Genomic DNA, 24,091 nt, shown 5'->3' with positions numbered 1-24,091 from the left:
TTTTTCCGAGGGGTACAAAGTAACTCAGCTGGTGAGTTGGAAGTAGAGGTCATAAAAGAAAACTCCACTTGTTAGATGGCTTCCTCTTTGGGCGTTTTTCACACTTTCGGTCTTTCCCACGCCCCACCCCTCACCTCCCTTCTATGTCTTCTTCTCTTTCTGATCTTTGGGCGCTGCCTCCCCACCTCGACCCCCGCACCCCGGTTACTTCTCCTGGAACAAAGTCACTGGCTCCTAAATCCTGTTTAACCCCGCAGGTACTCTCAGGGGTCAGGAGGAGCTGCAGCCAGAGGCCCAGCAGCGCGCACCCGGGAGCGGGTACCTGCCAGGCGGGACCTCTCCAGAGCGCCCCTCCCCCCCGCCCCTGGGGCCCCAGACCCCGCCCCTGGGGCCCCAGACCCCGCCCCTGCCCCTTGCTGGCCGCCGGTTTCCGGCAGCTCCGGCTATTTTAAGGAGCGCGCTGTGCACTTCGCCGGGCTCTCAGTCCTCTGCTCTCCGGCGACGACTTCGCCCTCCTCCTCCCCTCTGGGGCCCCGCAAGCATGGGTCCCAGGCTCCACTCGCTGCTCGCCTCCCTCCTGCTGCTCTTCGCCCGCGCTGGCCCAGCGCACTGCGACACCCCTGCCAACTGCACCTACCCTGAGCTGCTGGGGACCTGGGTCTTCCAGGTGGGCCCCGTGGTTTCTCAGCGCGACGTCAACTGCTCGGTTATGGGTAAGCCGCCGGCCCCCCCGGCGTCTCCCCCTTCCTGCTTCGGTCCGGGACTCCTTCCTTTCCGTCCCCGAGCTCTCTGCCCACGCGGAGCGCTGCCACCCGCCACCGAGACCCGAGGCCGGGGCCAGTGGGAAGCCGCGGTGGACTGCTGGCCCTTTGGGGTGCCCTTTCCCGCTCCACGACCGAGAATCCCTAGCTGAGCAGCTGAGAACTTCTAATTGCACGTTTACTTAGTTATTCCCGGGGCCCAAACACTTTTTCGAGAACTTTTCCTCCCTCTTTAGGTTTTGGTTTTTGGTTTATTTGGTTTGGAAGAGAGTGGAGACCGTGCAATTTTCGGATCTCCCTGTCCAATCTGCATATTTTAAAAAAAGTGTACCTATGAAAAATAAGCTTGAACACTGGAGAAAATAGCAAAAAACGTTTTTGCCTTTTGTTAGCTTGTGGGAAAGAGCCTTTTTGCCCAGCGTTTTTGACTTACACGTGTGTTGATGCTACTAGTCCGAGGAAACTTTGGGGATGGCTCCGCACTGTTTTCGTGTATTGCCAGGAGATAGATAAAGTACACCCCCTCCCCCATTCTTTCTTTACCTTACTTTCTTCTTCTTTCTTTTCCTCCTCCTCTCCTCTCCTTCTTTCTTCTTCTTTTGGAAGTAACTTTTTAGTTAGTAGTTCTATTTGGGAATGCCCAGAGCCAAGCAAAGCCTGGCTTATGGAAGGCTCTCAAAAACTGTCTGGTGTTAGCACACACACTGGGATATCCCGTACCCCTCAGAGAACATAGCTGTCCTGAGGACGAAGAATTTAGTGAAGAGAGAAGAAGAAACACAATCTCTGGTCAAAAGAGACACTCTTGTTCTAGTCCAACCCTTGCCGCCCTGTGGCGTGTGCAGAGTGAGTGAAGCTCCCTGCCGCAATTTCCTTGTCAGCAGCCCAAAGAGTGCCAGGTCATTTGTTGCTCACAGACCTATCCAACTGTCCCAACTCCAGATGACTGTGTGGCATTTTGTAATTGTAGGGATTATAACCGCCCTCTGTTTTAAAAGTTGAATTTGAAGGTCCGAAGCAGAAGGAGAACAGGATTTGCGCTGTTCTGTCACAGGCGGTCTCCTCTGTCAGAGTATTTCTCTGAAACCTGGAAAAACTGTGTAAGGTGTGAAACCTCCAGATAGACGCAGGCAGAACCCTTTCATGCAGCCTCTGCCTGTAAATCATGCCTTTGACTTTAATCTAGTAAACACATGCATAGATCTGAGCCCTTATCTTCTGAAGGATGGAAGTGTAGTTCCTATTCGCACAAACTAGCTTTATAGGACAGAAACCTTGAGTTTGCTGAATAGCGTGGAAGGATTCAGATTACGAGGTTCTGAGCTGTTAGAGCCACTGAGGACAAAGATACTCCATTTCTTCTCTGAAAAAATAATTTCCTTCGTCCTTGTGATATGACAGCAGATCTTTTTATATTTCACGTTTTTCATTTTTTAACCACTATTTTGTGTTCTATCCATTTGTGCCTGTCATTTTGAACTTCCTTTATTCCTCCTTTTCTTCAGTGTTTGGATGCGCTGGGAAGGTAGGGCTCTATTTTTTGGAATCTCTCTGCCTGCTGGGCCATGGGACATATTTCTTTCTTTTGAGCCTGCACTTCACAGGTTTGCCAAAAACGCTGTGGGAGTGTACAGGGTGGAGACTCTGATATCTTCACAAACCAAACTGGTCCAAATCCAGTGGCATGAAAGGAAAGCAGCTTCAAAATAATGGAAATGCTAGAGATTTTCCTGCCATTTGAAGTACAAATAAGTTTCCTTTGTTGTGCATTGTTTTTTTTAGGCCCACCAGAAAAAAAAGTAGTGGTGCACCTTAAGAAGTTGGATACCGCATATGATGATTTTGGCAATGCTGGCCACTTCACCATCATTTACAATCAAGGCTTTGAGATTGTGTTGAAAGACTACAAGTGGTTTGCCTTCTTTAAGGTTAGTTTTGTTGGGAATGCATTTGTATTTTCAGTGATTTGATATCTGAAGCTTCTAATCAGACTCACAGAATTTCAATTTTAGATTAAGAAGGTAACCAGAATTAACACCGTTTTCCCCAAGAGATACTAGATGGTGTAATTTTGCCACTTTACTGAAAATTGTGAATTTATTAAGTTAAAAAATGATCTATATTTGAATATGTACACCTAAGAACACCTAAATTAGCCTATAGTTGGGCAAAATAATCTAGCACAGTCTATTTTATAGTGTGTTGAATATTTCATTGAATTAATTGAATAGTGTACTAAAAGTGAGAAACATCTTTATTGAAATTTACATTTCGGTAAGTATGACTAAATTCTTAATTTATTTTCTTTATTACTACACCTTTATTTTTAAATGTTGCCTTAGTGACTTGGCTCTATACTGAATGTGTAGGAAAGATATAGGTATTATACATTTCTTTTTCTTGGGAGTTATTATCCTATCCTATCTGAAGAACTGATGACACATTCCTCAACTTAATGATGGATTGATTACGTCCCAGTGAACCCATCATAAATGGAAAATGCATCTAACACCTACCAGACATCTTAGATTAGCCTGCCCTACCTTGAACATGCTAAGAACACCTAAATTAGCCTATAGTTGGGCAAAATAATCTAGCACAGTCTATTTTATAGTGTGTTGAATATTTCATTGAATTAATTGAATAGTGTACTAAAAGTAAGAAACAGAATGGTTGTAAGTGTATCACTTGTGTACCCTTGTGATCAAGGGGCTGACTGCTACTGCTCAGCATCACAAAAGAGTTTTCTATTGCATAGTGCTAGCATAGGAAAAGATCAGAATTCAAAGTCAGGTTTCTACTGAATGGGTATAGCTTTTATACCATGCATATGTGTCTAGCTTACCAAAGATGGTAAGTTGGACCATTGTAAAGTCAAGGACCATATGTGTTATAATGTACTAAATGTATTAATATGAATAATTCCTTATTTAGTGAGCTGAGACAAAGAGACGGAGAGCGTGAGTTACGCCTTGGGCCAAAGTAAAAGGTAGCTCTGCCAGTTCAGCCAGTGTGTTCTTTCATTGGGGAAGAAGAATTGTTCGTTCTTCTTTTCTAACACCTTGCTTTCGGTTGCACACATATGCTAGAGTAAATAGCTTATTTAGCACAGATTGCAGTCCATCCCAGATAGCCTTCTCAAGTTGGAACTTTTCTGGTTGGCAGAGTATTAACTGCTGTGGGTGAATCAAGGACACAAGCCTGAGACTCGCAGTTTCTCACTATAAATAGAGTACAAACAAAGACGAACTTTTTCATGGAGTAGGGTTTATAACTTTCAGAACATCTGGTAACAGTTCACCCATTACAGGGATCTGTGGGAAAGTGGGGAATGAATCTGTTAAGGATGATGAAAGACAAAGGACTGACAAGAGAGTAACCTGCATTTACTGTGATTTGTCTCACGTGACTTGTGATTTAATCACTGGGATATGGTCCGACATCTGAGCCAAGTATATTTCTTAGAATAACAAGATGTTGTTGTTAACCATGAGAATTCCTCTTTAATGTAAAAAAAGGGAAGAGAGATCAAGAGGAAAAAAATTCCCCCCCTTGCCTGTGTTAGCTGGTCTGATGTTCCGTGGCGACTGATCTATCCTTTATGGCAGTTGAGAGCCAGCTGTTCATTTTAGTAGTTGGAGCCCGTCCTTGATCATTTATGAAATGTTTTAATATCACCGCTGGATAAGAAACCAATAGTATCTATATGAGGTTTTAAAATTGTGATACATAGGGGTAAGTATAAATCATTGTGAATATAATTCTTGGTCTGCTTATTGATGAGCCTAGGGCTTTGCAGACTTCTTGTCTGCAAACAGACCTGCTATCGCCCTTCAAAAGTGCTTTGCCTTCAAGTTGAGAACCATTTGCCTATGGAATTGATATACAAGGAAAAACCTATTCAAGCTGGTTGTTAACTATGTATTCTACCTTCCTCCCCCTTGGCCTTTTTTGCCTGATACATAATAGACACTTAGTTGATAATTTGTTTAAAAATTGAAAATGAATCCATGAAGTGGAATCCACTTGAGAAATAGAAGGTCCAAGTATGGGGAGGTTTATATATAAATAGATGAGTAAATAAAATAGTTTTACCCCTTTGGCTTAGAAAAATTTTCATTCTTCTCTTCTATAGAATGGGAGAAACTGTTGGGCAAACTTCTGAAGTCAACATTTAATTGCCTGAGACATAACTGGAAAGAGATCTGGGCAGTTTCCCTCTATTAATATTTTCCATCAGTTTGTCTGCTCTCAGCTTAAATGAGAGTCCAAAGCTGGTAGGTCCAGAGGGGACAGCTGGTGGTTGGAGGAGGAATCAGAATGCCTTTTTGTATTTCTGTTGAAATAGCAGTGTAAACAGATTTGGTATTTTTCCATAACCTCAGATTGTTTGTTAAGTCATAGGTCAGTAGAGAGCCACTTTATAAAGTCAAATAAGGTTTTTAAGTGTACTCAACCACAAGTGGGAGGAATCAATATGAACATTGTTGTTGGGTAGACCCCTTAGGCTTCTGGATGACATTCTCTGATTAGGAATAAAAATAGGAAGTGTTCTTCCATTAACTGATTTCAGGATATTTTTTGAATTGCCTTTTGAAACAACCATTATCAGGGGTGTGTTTTCCTTCTGAGGATTCAGTCACTCTGGCTGGTAAATAGTTAACCCTTATGATAGGATCATAATCTTAATAAGCAGAGTAGAATATACATAAGATACTTGGCTTTAAAATCTCTCCTAACCTAATCAAGTTCTAGATGAATCTGTTTTGCAGTGTGAAAGAATCTATGTTCTTTTAGGAAATCCAAGTGATAGAGTAATAGGGAGCTGAGTTTTAAATTTAAGAAAAATGATAGAGCGGAATCTACTTTGCATAATAGAAAAGGCAAATGTTTTTGGTAATACTCGCTAACACAGAAATCTTGCTAGATTTTACCATAAGCATTAGGGCATTTTCTGCAGAGGTACCAAATTAGGTGTCTAACTCAAGAAAAACACAAACCTCTTTTTTTTTTTTTTAAATAAGACTTCTTTCTTTTTTTTTTTAAGTTTATTTTGAGAGGGAGAGAGCAAGTGTGCATGAGCAAGGAAAGGGCAGAGAGAGAGAGAATCTCAAGCAGGCTCTGCCTAAGCACAGAGCCCTATATGGGGCTTGATGCCAGAAACCATGAGATTATGACCTGAGCCCAAATCAGGAGTCAGCTACTTAGCCAACTGAGCCACCCAGGTGCCCCAGCCACAAACCTGTTTAAATGAGCTAAGTTCTGTGACTTTTATCTGCAGACGTAGAAAATATCTTTTAAATGAAAATTAATTTAATTTTAAAAAGGAAGATTTATCAAGATGCAAGCAGTATTTGTTATTTAAAATGTCTCATGTAAACTACAACATAGTGCACTCAGCCTACCACCTTTAAAGAAATATCTGACATTTTTGCCATGAATATCTACTATCTTCAGACATTCTTAGTCTACAAATCAGTTGGATTTCCAGATCTCTCCATTGACTCATATCAGACCCTACCGCTTGTTTCCTTTTGTTCTTTTCAGATAAACCTTCATTGGATTGCATATTTGCATTAAATTGTTTCTTATTGTTGCTGCTAGCGTTTGTTGAGCATGTGACACATGTGTTCTGTTAGCTCCGTTCCACATTTCCTCCAGGTTATCCCGCAGCCCAGTAGAGCAGACAGCTGCCACATCAGTCTCCCTGCATTCCAACTTTGAAGCAATCGTGATACCCTACTGTTGCTAGGAATGTGCTCTATTTAGTTCTCAAGCCTCACCTGGAAGGTGGCATTTTTCATAATCTGAGGATTGTAAGCTCTTTTTTTCTCTTGGTTTTAACTGCTTGAGAAATTGAGAGCGAAGTGGGGATAATCTGTTGTTGACTATGACTTCAAGCTAGATAAAAGCTTAGAAAGAAAGAAATATTGACACAGAAAGTTCCTGGATAGTTTGAGTTTGGTAGGAAGCACTAGGTATATATTCTTAAAAGGTACATTTTTCTACTCCACTCCCTCCATACATTCAATTATCTGAAATTTTATAGAGAGTTAAAAAAGTCAGATAGATTTAGAGCCCACCCAGGCAGATACCTAACAATTTGAAATGACCCTAATGTACAACAGTAAGGAGTAATTAGATCAGTGGCTAAATGGAAACTTTCTTAGAGACATTCATATTTACTTAAAAAAAAAAAGCAGTGTTCTGGCCAAAGTAGATGACAGGACTATCTGCAGGCTAGTTTCTAAGAGGTATCAAATTTAATAGCATTACCATTTGGTTATAATTGGTATACCCAACAGTTTGTATCCCTTGAAAGTACATGAAGATTAAAAGCGGCCAACTTCTTCTTCTTTTTTTTTTTTTAATTTGAAGGAGGGTGAGAAGGGAGGGAGAGTCAGAGAGACACAGAGAGAGAGAGAGTATCTTAAGTAGTCTCTGCCCCATGCTCAGTGCAGAGCATGATGTGGGGCTCGATCTCATGACCCTGGGGTTATGACCTGAGCCAAAATCAAGAGTCTGATGCTCAACCGACTGAGCCACCCAGGTGCCCTAAAAGCAGCCAACATCATATATTAAAACAGAATATAACAAAACAGGATGTTTAATTATGGCTTACTTTGTGTTGGGTGGATAAATGGTTTTTTTATGCTTTTATGTACTTTATTTTTTATGATGAGCACGTGTGAAGCTCCTCTGTACAGCATCTTCTCTAATCGCACAGAGGAAGTAAGTCATGTGAAAGAAACTAAGTTCCAAAGAATATCCTCAAGTTAAATAGGCTTTCTAAACTTTTCCTGCTTCCCATTTCACTCTCTCTGAGTCTAAAAAGGAACAGTAGAGCAGGAACTCAGACTTCATTTTGAAGATTAAGCCACTCAAGGGCTGGAGAAATGTGTTGAAGAGAAACTAGTCTTATGACTGAAAATTTTGTTTTATGACTGTTAAGCAAACCTTATTGATCTATGAGTTTTTGTTTGGGGCCCACTAGTCTTGGTAGAATTGAAGCTAAAAAACTCTTCCATGGTTCTTTCTTTTTTTTTTTTTTTTAAGTTTATTTATTTTGAGAGAGCACAGGGGAGGGGCAGAGAGAAAGAGAGAGAAAGAATCTTGAGCAGAATCTGCACCATCAGTGTAGAGCTTGATGCGAAGCTCAAACTCACATAACTGTGAGATCACGACCTGAGCCAAAACTAGGAGTCCAATGCTCAACCGGCTAAGCCACCCAAGTGCCCCTTCCGTGGGTATTTCTAAAGCAGGTTGGTACTGAAACGAGTGGTATGTTGGGAAATCCATACCAGGGACTTTATTTGCTCATTTTGTGTATTAGTGACTTGTAAATTTCAAGCTTGTCACATCAGCCAGAAATGTCAATCATGTTTCTACAGTTAAGGATTTGGGAATCTTGTAAAAATTTTTTTCACTGTGCTTTCTGGGTTCATTTTTAAAAATTTTTTTTAAAAAGTGTTTTTTATTGTTTATTTTTGAGAGAGAGAGAGAGAGAGACAGCATGAGCAGGGGAGGGTCAGAGAGAGAGGGAGACACGGAATCTGAAGACAGGCTCCAGGCTCTGAGCTGTCAGCACAGAGCCAGATGCAGGGCTCAGATCCACAAACTGAGACCACAACCTAAGCCGATGTCGGACGCTTAACCAACTGAGCCACAGGTGCCCCTCTGGGTTCATCTTTAAGATCTAACAGTTCAGATTTTACAGTACTTGTTTTTAGGGTAATTTACTTGTTTTAGTATAGATTCAGCATACTAAGATAAAGATGGTTTCTTTTTTTTTTTTTTTTTTAATTTTAACAGCTTGAGATTTACTGGAGCGTTTCAGTTTAGGGAAAGAAGTTTAACAATCCATGCCTCGTTTTGTTTTCTTTCATGGTGATGCATAATTGTAACATAATGACTTAGTTTACCATTGTGAACTCTTCATAGGATGTCACTGATTTTATCAGTCAGTTGTTCATGCAGCTGGGAACTGTGAGGGTACATGATTTGAGACATCTGAGGAACAAACTGGGTGAGCTCCAATAACATTTTTAATTTACTAAGAGCCAGCTTCCCTCCTTCCTGGTGGCTTATGCAAATTACTATTTATTCATCTGGGAAAGGGAGATGGAGCCTGGAGAGGTTAGGGTTTTCTAATACATTTCTTGCTTGAGCCTGCTGCTTGCTTTGCTACGTCTTACCTGCCTGCACTATTTTATGAGTGATCTTTCACTAGTTATTCTGTCTGCAACGCATCGAGGTGGCTGTGGCAGGTATGAGGCTGATAATCATAAGCAGACATGAGCCCAAAAAGATAAAGACCCACTTACGAGAACGTTAGCTCAGGGTCATTTCACTTACTTGACGTCATTATGCTGCCTCAGGTTGCTGACATTTTTCCTAAGAAGACTCCAGAGGGAACCAGGTGAGGCTCTGGCATGTTAGGTCTGTCTTCTAGTAGAGAGGGTGGCTCTTCCAGAGAAATTCCTCTGCCTGGCCCTCATCCCTGTGAGACATCTTTTGAAACCGAGTCCTTCCCAGAACAGAGACGACTGACTAGGAAGAAGAGGGTCTTTTTCACTTTTGACATACTCCTCACACTGAGAAAAGGTGTTTTTAAAATTTGAATGTTTATTTTTTTTTAGAGTGCACACATGTGTGGTGTGAGCATGAGCAGGGGAGGGGCAAAGGGAAAGTGAGAGAGAATCTCAAACAGGCTCCATGCTTATTGCAAAGCTTGACATGGGGCTTGATCCCACAACCCTGGGATCATGATCTGAGCCGAAATCAAGAATTACATGCTCAGGAAACTGAACCCCACAGGCTCCCCGAAAGGATGTTCAAATGATTACTCTTGCTGGATCCGAAAATTTAGAGGTCTTAAAATTTTTATGGCAAAAGAGTAGTTAGAGAGTAAAGTAGTTAGGGACTTAAGCATTCCTTGCATTTTATAAAGAGTTTATTTTTAACTAATCTCTACACCCAACATGTGGCTTGAACCCACAACCTTGAGATCAAGGGTTGCACGCTCTACCGACTGAGCCAGCCAGGCGCTACCATTCCTTGCATTTTAATACAATATTATTCTCCCTTTTCCTACCTCCTTTACTTAACTCCTAAGTAAAAAGGGGATATGAAAAAGGGAACTGGGACAAGTGTTGAAACCTCCAGAGCCTTATCCTGCATCAGCATTTTCCAAACTGTTAACAGACCCACAGCCGCCCACAGATGTACTGGCGAGGCATTGCTCATCGGTTCTGTCACTTCATCTTGTTAAACGTTAGAGTTTGTTCCAGGCAGCCACCATTAACAGCTCAAAGTGAAAATTAGAGGTGAAATTAATAAGCTCTTTTTTTCCTGAATTTCTGGTAGTTGAATAAGCATAGATTGTGTTAAGTAGTTTCCCTTCTTTCACAACCTCTCAGGATCTTTCATATAGTGGAAGTAGCTTAGGAGGAAGATAATAGGAAACTTGCCCAAAATAAGTTCACCATTTCTTCCTCACAAAAAATAAGGTATCCTCAGAATGCAGTTGACAAATTCTGTCTTAAAACTCTCACTCTTCCTTCTAATTAAGGAATATCTGTATTAAAAGATACACCTCCTAGTATTTGCTCTATTAAATGGGATAAATACAAGGATAAATACCTGGAAATACAGATCAAAGTAGCATTACCCTGCATTTAGGTGTTGTAAGGTATGCATGGTAACATATCGAGGTTGCTAGATTGGCCTGTTTCTTCTAAGTACATTTCAAAATTAGATTTATACAGTGGTAGTAAATTTCAAATGCATCTGCATGTGCTTGAGCGGGTTGGCTGCATGCATGACACATGTTGCTTAAGCATTCAGCTTTGGAGAATGGTAGCTTTTTGTGAATGTCTTAAATAGCATAAAAGATTTACCAGCTTTTTAAATACTAGTACTTTTTTTTTTGTTTTTGTTTTTGGGTTTTTTTTTGTGTTTTTTTTTTTTTACTGAAAAGAAATTAATATGATTAAACATTCTTAAGAGACAATCTGATCCTGGTTGGCTTGTAACTCTAGTTTTTATTGTCTTTTAGTTATTAAATAGAGCATCTGTTGAGGGGCTCTTTTAAATCAACAGCCAAAACCAGACTGGGGCTAAGAGGCAGAGCAGCACGCAGCCGTGGACCTTCTTCCCTCTAACAGCTAGCCGAGGCCTCTAGCAGCCACATTCCCCTTCTGGAGTCTTTCTGTGCATGTAAAATGCTGAGAAGTCCTGGTGTCCTACCTCCGAGGCAGCTGCCCTCCTGAACCATTTCCTTGGAAAGCAGCAACCGCCATTTTGAAATGTGAACAACCAGAGACTACACAGGAAAAAGAAAGACATCTGGAAGTCTTAGGTGGCCTCACCCTTCAAGGAACAATAAGCAACTCAAGATTTTCCCTTTTGAATATTCTTCTACTGAAATGATTTTTTCCAAACTCATTAGGATTTGAATTTTGTGTTGTATTGTGTTCACAGTGCAAATTTTATTCCCAGATAAATTATCTTCTTGTGTGCCTTTCTTTTTTTAAGTATCTTGAGGAACCACAGGACCCGTTGTAAGGAGAAATCAATGCTTCAGGATATCTTGAGATGCACAGATCTAATTGGTGGAAAGATTGCTCTACAGAGGCCGTGTTTGGGGGGACGGGCTTTCTGACATGAGGCAGGGTATCTTTGTAGATCATATGCCTGCAATACGCTGGCCAGAAAGATAGGGTGATTAATACATTGTTTTTGTCTGTAAACATTTAATACCTTTTTTTTTATTAGGTGCCAGTTTTGTACTAAGAACTCGACATATATTACCTTACAAGAATCTTATGAAGTAGATATTACTAGCTTCACTTTACAGATAGGAAAAATTAGTCTCTGTCAGTGCATCTAATTGTGAAATGACAAGGGCTAGTCTTTCAAGCCTAATGACCTCCCTGGGGCTAAAGAGTAAAAGAAATCATGGTACTAGAAGTGACATTTCAGTGGATTTTTGGAGACTCCCACTTCATAAGCGTTGTGAATGTTGGTTTAATGGAATGAAATAGGCATTGCATTGGCTCCTTTTGAACAGTTTACAACTTCCGGTTTCCTTACCAAATTAGGCTATTCTCTTTCTTTCCTAAACCGAGGTCCTTTCATTCTAGAGGAAAACTTAGTTTCTTTCCTTTTGTATTCTTCCAAATTGGAAGGAAGGTTCTGAAACTGTCAAATTAAGTAACAGTGCCTAGTTGACTTCTCTTAATTACACTGTTGTTCTCACTGATTGCTCTCTTTTAGCTCTTACCTACTAAACAATGGACTAGTTTTCTGCTCCTGTGTTCAGAATTGATGAATATCAGCCTTGGTAAACTGAAAATGTGGAACCACACCGAGTCCCTATTTTCCGCGAGGGCTTTTCTCCTGTATCTTTGCATGAATGAAATAATCTCTAGATACCAGATTTTTATCATTTTATTGGTTCAGAGAACTTTTTGTGAACTCCGAGCGGCACTAGTCTGCTATTCTGAAAAGGTGAAGTGACTATGTACCCGACAACTTCTACCTGGATACTTTTTTCCATCCTACCTCTGGGACCTGACAATTCGTTACTCAGGACCCTGATGTCTCCTCTGTGAGACCTTCCCTTGCTGTCTCCATTGGTGGGAGAACTGCCATTATTTGGTTCACATTGTGTTTGCAGTTACCCCTGCTCAGGTAATTCTGTACTAACTGCTGTAATGGAGTGATTTGATAGTATGTCTTCTACCAGAGTGAAAAGCTGTATGTCACCCTGAGTATCTTCAAAACCTGATTACATAGTACTTTATAAGTGTTTGGAAACTTTTCTTACCTTTTCAAAAACGTTTCACAGTTAATACCACTTTACAAAGATTTGATTCTTTTGGATTCTAGAGGCACAAATCAGGAATGATGCTATGTTTATATTTCTGGTTCTGTGTCCTAAAAATATATATCAAGTTACCTATTTCTAGGGTTCTAAAAGAGTTGCATACTTTCAAACTAATTTTCAGGATGTAAATACTGACAAAGCAGCTGATGTGTATAAGAATGTATTTAATACAAAATTTAAAACCACCACTACAAAAGTCTTTCTATTTCTCTGAGCAACTTTACGTCTAAATGTTTTGCTAATGGAAAAGAAGACTTGGTAGGTACAAAAGTACAGATATGTGTGTTAGCAGGTACCCTAAAATTATACTGCTTTGTATTTTCTGTCATGATTGCTTGTTTGTCTTCCTTGGTCTTTAAACTCTGAGGGCAGGGGTCAACTCTGTACTACTAACCGTTTTATACCCTATGTATAATCTGATACATGATAAATAATAGGCCTTCAATAAACATAGAAGAAAGAAAATTGAACAATATGTCATTGTATTGTCTTGTTTTATTGATGTGTTCCTGGGTGTCTTGTTACCTTTATGTACTTAAAGTCTGTAGTGCATCCTCAGGCCATATTTGTTGAATGACACAGTAGAAAACAGTGGAGACTTTGAGATTTTGTTCTGCTCATTTATTTACATTTTAATTTTTGTATGAGACTGGAAAAGCCAAAATAGGACCCAAAGTTAAAAACAGTGAAGTTCTAACTTTCAGAATTACTAAAAACTAAGCTGTCAGGGTAGATAGCTTTAAGATGGCAGATTCTGTACAACCTAGAGCGCTGTGGGCTGCCCTGTTCCCTCCCCCATTTTGGTAGAGTGAGAGGCACCAGCAAAGGGTGGATTACCAGCAAAGGTGAACTCTCAGATTTCTTCCAACCTCCCAGTTTAAGAATTTATGAACAAGGAAGAGAGGAATGAGCCAAGAGATTTTCACAACTTGATTGAGTGATAAGTTTCTATTTTAACTAATTCCAGGACCTATATTTTGGTTTAACCTGGATGTCTTTTAAACACTGGAAGTAAATAAATTCATTTCCACATGCAAATCTAACGGTCTTTACTTCAGTAAAATGCTGGAAGGGATTTGGTTGCAACCACTATAATGATTTTTGGGCAGTTTCAAAATTCATTGAATTTTAACTTTTTAAACAAATGGTTAAATCTAGTTAGGTAGAAAGCTAGAGCTAATCCTAGAAACTGACAGAGGGAAGTTTGTTTCTGAGGGAAAAGGTGGTACTCTGGAGTAGTTTGGGGAAAATATCAGTTTAGTAAACATGTACCTTGTTCTCTTTCGTTATGCTTTTACTCATACTCCAGACCTGACTGCAAATGAAAGCAGTTAATCTACATACAGGAAACAGGGCCGAACTCTAGTAAACATGTTTTGTTACTCAGTATTGCTGGAATGTAATAGCTCTGCATATATGCTTTACCATTAAGTCATTCAACTTCACGCCAGCTGTCTTTTCCCAAAATGTTGAATGATCTTGATGGATAAGACCTGGTTCTCCAGATTTTTTGTTATGTATTCCACAGTGTGCAAAGGTACATTTAAAAAGTTATGCACAGGTACTGCTGCTTACTCTCAAACACATGAAGTAATTTTAAGTGATTAAATATTAGACTCACTGTCACAAAAATGGGTTTTGCCAAAATGTATTTCATGATGATATTCTTTGATAATAATACAAAAGCATGCTTCATTATCATGATAAGAATCTGTTACTTATAATTTTCATTACTGAAAAATTTTCACATGTGAAAGCAGTTTTCTAATTAAAATCTTTAAAAGATTTTAGTAGTTTTGATCCATTTCATTAAGAAGAGTAGGAAAGTAGGACAGGTTTAGTAAAGTCTGGAAGTGCTGTTCAGTATTTGGAGTGGTGGCAATTTAATGGAACTTGTTTTAAATAGAAGTAGAGCTGATCCAGGGTTCTGACAGCACCAAATGCGACAGCTCTGTGCATTACGCCACACTCACCACAAGTGTAGCTAGATACATTTTAAGTGAAACGTGTTTTCTTGATTACTAAGATTAAAAACTGAACACTGCTGTGATGGAACCATTGGAAAACATGTGATTTAAAAACCTTCTGTTTGTATGTGCCTGACAACTTCTCCCAGGAAAAGGGCAAACATAAGCATTGTTGTTTTCTTATGTCTGCTTATATTGATTAGTTTTTGCAAATTCTGGTGTCTCTGCAAGTATTTTAAGTCACTTGTTCAGTTTGTGAGAATGAGCTTCATTAAATCAGATAGGTACAGAAATCAAGGTAAGCAGGTCCATGTAAAAGGGACATGCTGTGTCCTAACCATCACGTGGGGAGCACACTGCCTGGCAGGTGAGCTTCTGACCTTAAAACTGAGCAGCAGCATCAGTGTTGCTTTGTATATTAAAGAACAGTGGAAGCTGGCTCTCAGTTTTATTTATATATAATTACAGATGTAAAGAGAATTTCTATTTTTCCCAATATTCCAATGGATCATCTTTTCATCTCATTTTGGATGGTTCACAGCCAGTATCAACTGTTCAGTTGACAGATTGAGCTTAGTGCTTAAGTTCTTGATGGCAAAGTCTTAAAACAACTTTGAACCCCCCGTGGTAACAGATAATCATACATATATTCTTGGTGGTTTCGTGTTCCTAACTTTAAACTCTTCAAACTTAAGTGTTCTCTTTATCCTTCATAGGAATCCAGTGATGTGTCATTCCCACTATCAGGTGAAGAAATTAGTTGTGGTTTGCTTGAGGTTATGTAAACTATCAGTGGCAGAACAAGTTTTAAAGGGCAAAGTCCTTTGTACTAGACTGCCTTTTTCTGTTAGCCAGTGCATTACATAAAAGTAGGTATTCAAATATTTGCCAAGTATATTATTCATCATAGAAACAGTGGAACAAGGTGATTTTAAACCCCTCAGTGTCAAAAAGTACTTGAGAAAGAGATCCAGGATAAATAACTTAAGTTCTAAAATATCCCACCCTGTTGTCTTTAAATTGGTTAAATATTACTAGGTAAACAATGATAGTTGATAAAATGAGTGGGAACTTGAAGAGGGGTTTGAGAATGTTTGGTGACCCAGGGTAATTTTGAAGAAGTAAATGGATAGCTAGTAGTAGTTTTCTAAACCTAAATGCTAGCGTGGGGAATTTGTTTACATTTTATGAAATTATCTGTTGAAATTGACATAAATGAGCAGAAACTTAAATTATCCCATCTGTGCCAGACAGTATTCAGACACTGATGTTTACATAAATGAAATCAATGAGAACCCTTAAAAATATTTTTGGCTACATTTCAAGCTGGATAGCGTGGCCAAAACTTCAGTTTCTTAATTGGCAATAATGTCGGAAATCACGTAAGAAGTATTTCACAATAGCAGCAAAAATGACTGATACCGTGAGAACATTCAAATCAAGAAAATAACAGGCACAGTGTGTGGTCCTTTCAAGCTGTAAGGTAGTGAGTAGTCAACTTCTGGAATGTTCAATGCCTCTTCTACTGAATTCTGCGCAGATTACAGGGTATTAAACAACCATTTTATATGGTAATTTCAGGGCCTCAGATATCTTAGAAGCATAGCACTTAAGATTAATTTCAAACTTTGTATCTTTTCTGAGTTTCTTGTGTTATTGCTAAAGAGGAGTTGGCATTTGTTTTTATTTTCTCTTATTCATTTATTGACTCAATCCATAACTAATTGCTTTCTAATGCCAATTTCCTACTTCTTGAGTAAACAAAAAAATCCTATTCTCACAGTGCTTTTTTTTGAGGGGAGAACAACCTCATAAGTTGCTGTGAAAGTGAAATGGGTCAGTATATGTAAAACAGAATCTATGAGGCAGAGTCTATTATCATCCTGATCTTATAGATGAGGATTCAGAAAGGATAAGTAACCTGCTTACTGCTGATCATGCAGCTAGTAAGTGTCAGAGCTGGATAGAGTCTAGGCAGTCCAGCCTGAAGACTCTGTCTTTGACCTATGCTCCCTATCAAAAAACCTTGGCAAAATAGGTAAAAAGATTGAATTAGAAAATGACCATTAAGGTTGCTAGAAAATGTCAGGGGCCCTTACAGCGATTTGGACTTGACTCATGAAAGTCTGTTAATCTTCTCCAACTTGTTTTTTTTTTTAAAGGAAACAATGCACAAAGTAATGATCCTATAACTTCGTGAACCCATGTTTGAATTCTCTCTTCTTCATTTACTTTCCAAAGCACTTAATTTTTTTTTTTTTTAATCAGAAGAGTAATGTCTGTTATCCAAGGAATCATTGTGAGGCTCAAATGATACAGATAGAAACTCTTGAAAATTGGGATTTAAATCTTTTCTGCAAGGTGTCTCGGTATCTCCTCTCTGGTTTTGGCAGTTGGCTAGTATGTTTACTTCTCTAGCTCTTTGTGGAAAGACAGAGTATATGAAGTGGTGTGTGGTATTGGGAAGAACCCTTGGTTCTAGGAGCGCTTGGTTTTGTAAATTCTAGTTGGACCACTTTCTAGGTCTATTTTTTTGTTGTTGTTCCCTGAGACTATATTATCTCTATGTTTCCTTGAACTTCTAAGATTTATGAGTGATCGGTAAGATTAATTTATAAAGTGTGAACTGATAGGTTTATGTTAAGGTGCTGCAGTTCTATAATGTTGATAAAGAATATAGAGTCCTTAAACAAATGTGGTAAGAGACTGCAGCAAAATCAGTCACGCTTTGGTGAATCTTTCCCCCTTCTTTCAAAATAACAAGCCAGCCTTGCCATCACAGGGAAAGTTTATTTCGTGTTAGACATGAGGCTTGTAACTATGACTCACTTGTGCCAACCAGGTGAGCAAAACCACATTGATGAAAAACATGGGGCCCAGTTGTTCTCACTTGAATGCCCCTAACTCTTTTGGTATTTGGGGAAAGTTATTTCATCTGTATTCTAAATTTCTGCCTAAATAGGGAAGTTTCCCGGGCTTCTCCAGCACGGTTAGCTTCTTGAACCACATGATGTCGTAATGAATTATTTGTTTATCTCATTGAATTGTGAACCTCTTCAGGGCTGGGGCTGCATCGGCACATTTGTGTGTGCATGCCTAGTACCTTGCACTGATGCCTGAGCAATAGGTGACCAATAAATATTTGATAAATAAATGAAAGAACATAGCAAAATGCAGAGTAGGTTCTACAAATAACTATTTTTTTAGGAAGTGTAATCATAATTCGGAAATAGGTGAGTGTTAGCAGCATCTAACAGCACCTGGACTGTCTCTCACAGGGATTCTCTTCTAGGACTTTGTAGGCTGTGAGTTTCATTCTTAGGAAATATTTTTTACTTTTTACTTTTTTAATCTACTTTTTAAATGATTCATTTTTGAGAGAGGTGGTGAGTGCATGTGCACAAGTAGAGGTGGAACAGAGCGGGAGGCGGGGGGGACAGAGGGTCCGAAGTAGGTTCTGTGTGTTGACAGCAGAGAGCCCCCCATGGGTCTCAAACTCACAAACCAGGAGATCATGACCTGAACCAAAGTCGGACACTTAACTGATGGAGCCCCCAGCCACCCCAAGAATATTTTTTAGTGATTAGTTTCACAAAATTTATATAACAGTCTTCATTTTTATAAACAAGAAGATTCTACCCAGACTCATTTCACCATTTATTTCCATTTTAAAAATTTTATTAATTTGTATTCAACTTCAGTACTATCTTGTAATTTTTTTTCTTTTTAACATAGGTTTTCTACAGGAGTCAATAAACTTTTTCTTATAAGGTCAGATAGTAAACGTTTCTGGCTTTGTGGGCCGTAGGTATTCTAAGGCAGCTCCTCCGTTCTGTGGCTGTAGCATGGAGGCAGCCGGAGACCGTATGTGCCCAGTGGGCCTGGCCGTGTTCAATAAAACTACATTCATAGAAGCAGGCAGCCTTCTCTCCTATAGAACTCACATCTATCATTTAAAATGCTATATAATACTCCTTTATGTTTGTACCTGAATATGTAGGATACTGTCGTTGGTTTTGTTTTTTTAACTTTTCTGTTGCAATGAGTGTCTTCTTATGTGTAGTATGTATATCTTTTTCATTTATGTGTATCTGATACTGTTTGCAAGGTACGTTTCAAGAACTCTTTAAAGTCTTGTCAGACTGCTTTCTGAAACTGCAGACGTGGGAGAAGCCTTGGCTTAGCCCCTCCTGGCCTGTCTGACCAGCGTCCAACAGAGACACTGAAAAGAATGCGAAGGTGTTGAGATGACATCACAAGAGACACCAATATGAGTGTTTTTGATCTATAAAAATAGTAGTTGCATGTAGTTTTGATTTAATAAATATACACTTTATTGACCTTTTTTACACAGCATGCCCTCTAATGTTGCAGCTTGATCATATCCTTGGGCCTCTGTTTCAGTGTTCCTCATCTTGAGTTAGGGCTTTAGCAGGGACATGAGGCACAGTAAGCTGAACTCCTATGCAAGTGAAGATGTACTGAGCCAGCTGAAGATAGACAGGTTTCACAATATCATGAACCACCAATATGGCTGCAGAGTATGAATCTACCTGAGTAGTCCATACTCACTTATCCTGTGCTGTAGAGCTTAGTGGCTGGTGAACCCCAAGATTCACCTCTAGCTGTTTTGGATTCTAAGTCCAAATTCTAACTCTATTACTAAATATGATATGAATTCAGAGAGAGTCACATGCAATGAGGTAATTTTACCGTTAGGTATAGTTTAGACCGTACATTCCTCTAAACTCTTGGGTTGCAAACCTCGGGCCTGGTTTTGTAAATAAAGTTCTATTGGCACACAGTTCATTCATGGCTGTATTTCCTATAATCTTTTGTATTGCAGTGGCAGAGTTGAGTGGTTTTAACAGAGGTCTTATAGTTATTATAGCAAGCCTTCAAATATTGTTTTTCTGGCTTTAATAAAAGAAGTTTGCCAACCTCTACACACAGGTAAACTAACTCCTGTTATATTAGTTAGGAGTTGGCAAACTACAACCTATGAGTCAAAAATAACCTACTGTGTACTTTTGGAAAGAAAAGTGTTGCAATTCAGCTGACTGCTGGCAGTTTGTTTATATGTCTGAATGCCGCTGGGCTTTTCTTCCATTAAGTCAGTGCCTGAAATTGTGCCCAAGTCCCTCCTCACTGAAATTTAGCATGAATTTTTCCTTTCTTCCTCTCACACTCTGGGCTCTCCTCCTCCGTGTGGAGGTGTTCTAACATGAGGGTTTGTAAACTCAGGAACCTAAGTATTGGAGTTCAAATCCTAGGTCTATCATTTTGTAGGTATTCAGTTTTAACATTGGAATAGGACAAAGGGCCAAATTAATGAAATATAATGGAGAGACTATTTAATAATCAGGTTACTTTTCTTTTCCTGATAATCAGATTATCCTAATAAACTGTGAGGTTGACAGAAAAAAGGATTTTGTTTTGTTCTATGGAAATTTTTCATCCCTTATTTTTATTTTTATTTTTTAATTTATTTTTTGAGAGACAGAGAGAGACAACGTCAGCAGGGGAGGGTAAGAGAGAGAGGGTGACACGGAATCAGAAACAGGCTCCAGGCTCTGAGCAAGCTGTCAGCACAGAGCCCGACGTGGGGCTCAAACCCACGAAGCGTGAGATCATGACCTGAGCCAAAGCCGGATGCTTAACCGACTGAGCCACCCAGGCGCCCCCATCCCTTATTTTTATAGTTTGCTGGAGTACATCTTCTTTGCGTAGAAAAGTATAGTCTGACAGATTGAGCAGAATTTTGTTTCTGCCACCTAACTGCTGTGTTACCTTAGGAGCCACTTATCCTCTCTGAGCTGAGCCAACACTTGCTGGTAAAATGGGCTTATTGAAGCCTCTCCCCATAGGCTTAGTGAGGACTACATGAGGAAACTGTAAAATGCCTGCCATGGGGCAGATGCTCAAAAATGTTAGTTTTTTGCCCTGCTTTTCATTCCCAGAAGTGTTTTGTTATGTAAATTTTGTTTGGCAGTCTGTGTTGCCTGCAGTCATAGAAAAGTTTATTTCTCCTCCTTTTATAGAGCAATTCCCAGAATGTAACCTCTCAGGGTGACTTTTTTCTTTTGGTTGGCAGAGGCTGGTTCCCAAGATGAAATGAAACAAAGAGCATCTTGACTGTGAATGGGAGCCGGGAAAGGGACCTGACAGCACAGATTCATTGACTTGATGTTTGCTTCCCTTACTCGGTCGCAGTATGAAGAAGAGTGTGGCAGGGTGACCAGCTATTGCCACGAGACCATGCCCGGATGGGTGCACGACGTGCTGGGCCGGAACTGGGCTTGCTTCACCGGAACCAAGGTGGGAGGTACCTCTGAGAACATGAATGTGAACACAGCACACCTTGAGAGTCTCCCAGAAAAGTGAGTTCTTACAAGGGAAAAATACATGTAGTTTTGTTTTATAGTATGTAGAAGGATGCAGCTGTATTAATTCTAGGAAAATTTTATTTTGATTACATACAATTTGACCTAGAAACATAGGCCATATTATATAAAACCTAATGGAAAAATGTGTTGAATAATTGAACGGAGAGAAGAAAATATTTTTTTCAAGAGTAATGAAAAAAATTGGTATGAAGGACCATAGAATTGCAGTAGCAAATAAAGAAAAAGCATTTTGTCATTGCCATGTGATAAGATGTTGCCTAACACTTGGACACACATGTTTATGCTGCAACAAATAATAGGTGATAGTAATTGAACATAAATTTAAAAATTTTTTAAATATTTATTTATGAGAAACCAAGAAGGAGTAGGAGAGAGGGAATCTCAAGAAGGCTCTGTAGCCCAAAAAACATGAGATCATGACCTGACCCAAAGTCAAGAGCCAGATACTTGACTGACTGAGTCATCCTTGGAATTTTAAAAGTGTATTTATAATATAAGTATATTTTCACCAAAATTGGTTGATGCTATATAAACTTCTTTGATATCTTGACTTTTTATTTAAATACACTGTGAATATGCTTCTGTATCACTTGTTAACATTAAAAATAACACTGCCAGTTATTTTACCAACAAAAGGTGATTTTATTTGGGGAGAGCAGAGATTGCTATCTGGGACAAGTAAGCTATGGCAAAAACCACACACAAGTGTGCAGAACAAAAGGGAAGCATGATCTTCGATAGAGGAAAGGAGAAGACTGGGAAGGTTATGATAAGCAAAAAAAAAAAAGTCCATGGAGTAAACTGAGAGTTGGAAGTGTAGTGGCTTCTCATTGGCTGAGCTGTGGCTCGCTCTCATTGGCTGGGCCGTTGCCAAGGTTGGAGGTGAGCCTTTCTTCCTCCTGCCTGGATAGTAAAGTAGTATCCCCAGGCAAGGTCCTTATCTTCCTGTTGGATTTGCAATTGATAAAGAGGGTGGGGCATGAGAGCTCCTCTTGTCAAACCTCCAGACTCCATTTTAGTGAGATTTCCTTTAATTTTCACACACTAAATAATCCTCTGTACATTTTTAGGGAACAAACTTACCATCAGTGAAGTACCATTATTTATTTAACCAATCCTTTATCTTTCAGAACATTTATTTAGGTTATTTGCAGATCTATCAGTATTATAAAAGTGTTTCATCAAACATCCTTATACATACATCTTTGTAACTTTTATAGGAGATAGTCCAATTCCAGGCTCTTGGTATACATGTGCATCTCCTCAGGCAAAAGTGAAGGGTGGGTTTTGGACCCTCCTCGTAAGTCTTGTCTTCATATGTGAACAAACTCAAATTTGCTTTGGTGCCAGAAAGACTGGGCTCTGTTTGAACAAAAGCTATCAACACAAACTGCTATAAACAACAGTTTGTTTAAAATATGAGGGGCGAGGGGGAGGATGTATTTCAGAAGTCTGATGACGTTAGAGCCAAATTAAGGGGATTTTTCAGATCAAAAATTAGTTACATTTATTGTTAGAGTGTCTGATGCAGTTACTCATGGCTCTCAAAAATTCTTAGACTGGGTTAATAGGCTCATACTCTGAATATCTCACTACAAAATGATGTGAATCTAAGGTTCAGTATTTCAGGAATCCTAGTAATTTGGTTTTTGTTTTCTGAAATTGAATTGTATTTTATCTGATAATTTCAGTTAATCCAAATTTTGTGTTCTGTCCATGTGATCATTGACTATTATGGAAATTCAGTATTAATATGACTCTTTTGGCACTGTGGTGCATTTAACTTGTTGATTTTTATACTCAAAATGTAAAATAAAGATTATTTTGAAGATTTGAATAAAGTGGTTCGGTTGCATTACCAAAAAAAGCAAAAAAAGAAACTGCCTTCCTGAAATATTATTCCACTCAGGCCCAGAGTATAATGGCGCCTACTTTAATGGAGTCCAATTACATCTCTAAAGAGGGTAACTGAGGCCATCTTATTTTTGTTGTCAGCTATTCTAATAGGCTCTACCAATATAACCATGATTTTGTGAAAGCGATAAATTCCGTTCAGAAGTCTTGGACTGCAACCACATACAAGGAATATGAGACTCTCACCCTGAGAGAGATGATTCGGAGAGGTGGTGGTCCCAGCCAGAGAATCCCAAGGTAATAAAGCGTATCTCTTTATCCCTAATGAAGCTATTTGAATACACCCTCCCCTGTAACCTGCTCTCCCTGGTTTGCCCACCATGTTGTTGCTCATTCCAGCTTTTAACGGTATCTTGTTTTTTGACCATCTCCCTCTCCTTTCACGTACATCCTAGTGCCCCAAGTCCTGTTTATGGCTTTTGCTTTCACAGCATCTGCTGCTGCCATGGTTCCCTGGCTATTTTCTACCCGCCGCCGTAGGGTTTTGTCCTTTCTCTCTGCATTATGGATCAGCCTCCCGCCTCCTGTCTCTCTAGTCTCATCTCTGGTTTCTTTCCATCCCAGTTCCCATTCTTAGACATTCTTTAAAATGCCAGTTTCATCTTCCTGTATCCAACTATGATTGTGTTACTACCTATTATCTAATAAATAAGCTTAACCTGGTTAACCCAAGCCATCTAAAATTGACCGTGACTATATTCAGTATCCTGAGCTGTTTTCAGACTTTATGACACAGTTACTGAAAACTTTGCTGTCAAATTACTTTCATTAATGCCACTCTTTTTCCCTCAAATACCCCTCAACTTGCCTATAGGAACTGTCACATTTGTCACTATAAAAATCTCAAAACATTCTCTGTTATCAAGTCAAGCAAAAAGAAAATTGCTCCCTATTTATCAATGTACCTCTACTTCCCTCAGCCAGGAGTGGCACTTCCCATGGCATAGTTCTTACGTTAGGAAATTAGGTCAAAAATACTTTGAATTTATGTTAAGACTTTGGTAAATTTTAAAAAATCTCCTCAAAGCTATAGCTGAATCTATCAGAATATATAGTCCCTTAACATTTGTTAAATGGCCATGGTTATTCCTGGGACGCTGTCTTTTGTTTTAAGAGAAATTGATCTCACCAAGGGGCAAAGAAATGGAAACC

At 39.3% G+C, this 24,091-nt stretch overlaps 1 protein-coding gene across 2 annotated transcripts in view; it reads left to right on the top strand.

The window, feature by feature from the left end:
* The first annotated feature begins 432 nt into the window (after window positions 1–432).
* Window positions 433–24,091, top strand: part of CTSC (cathepsin C) — a 35,108-nt gene continuing 11,449 nt past the window's right edge. Inside the window, exons 1-4 of one of the 2 annotated variants that reach the window (XM_029956501.1) lie at window positions 433–713; window positions 2,544–2,689; window positions 8,703–8,787; window positions 10,819–13,126. In XM_029956501.1, the coding sequence (XP_029812361.1) occupies window positions 542–713; window positions 2,544–2,689; window positions 8,703–8,787; window positions 10,819–10,829 (414 nt within the window). In that variant the 5' untranslated portion in view covers window positions 433–541 and the 3' untranslated portion in view covers window positions 10,830–13,126. Of the gene's footprint in view, window positions 714–2,543; window positions 2,690–8,702; window positions 8,788–10,818; window positions 13,127–20,831; window positions 20,999–23,020; window positions 23,177–24,091 lie in introns of those variants that run through there. The other variant, XM_029956500.1, reaches the window with a different exon arrangement.

This window comes from Suricata suricatta, chromosome 11 (genome assembly GCF_006229205.1).
Source record: "Suricata suricatta isolate VVHF042 chromosome 11, meerkat_22Aug2017_6uvM2_HiC, whole genome shotgun sequence".
Classification (NCBI taxonomy): Eukaryota; Metazoa; Chordata; class Mammalia; order Carnivora; family Herpestidae; genus Suricata; species Suricata suricatta.
This window is presented reverse-complemented; position numbering and strand designations above follow the sequence as displayed.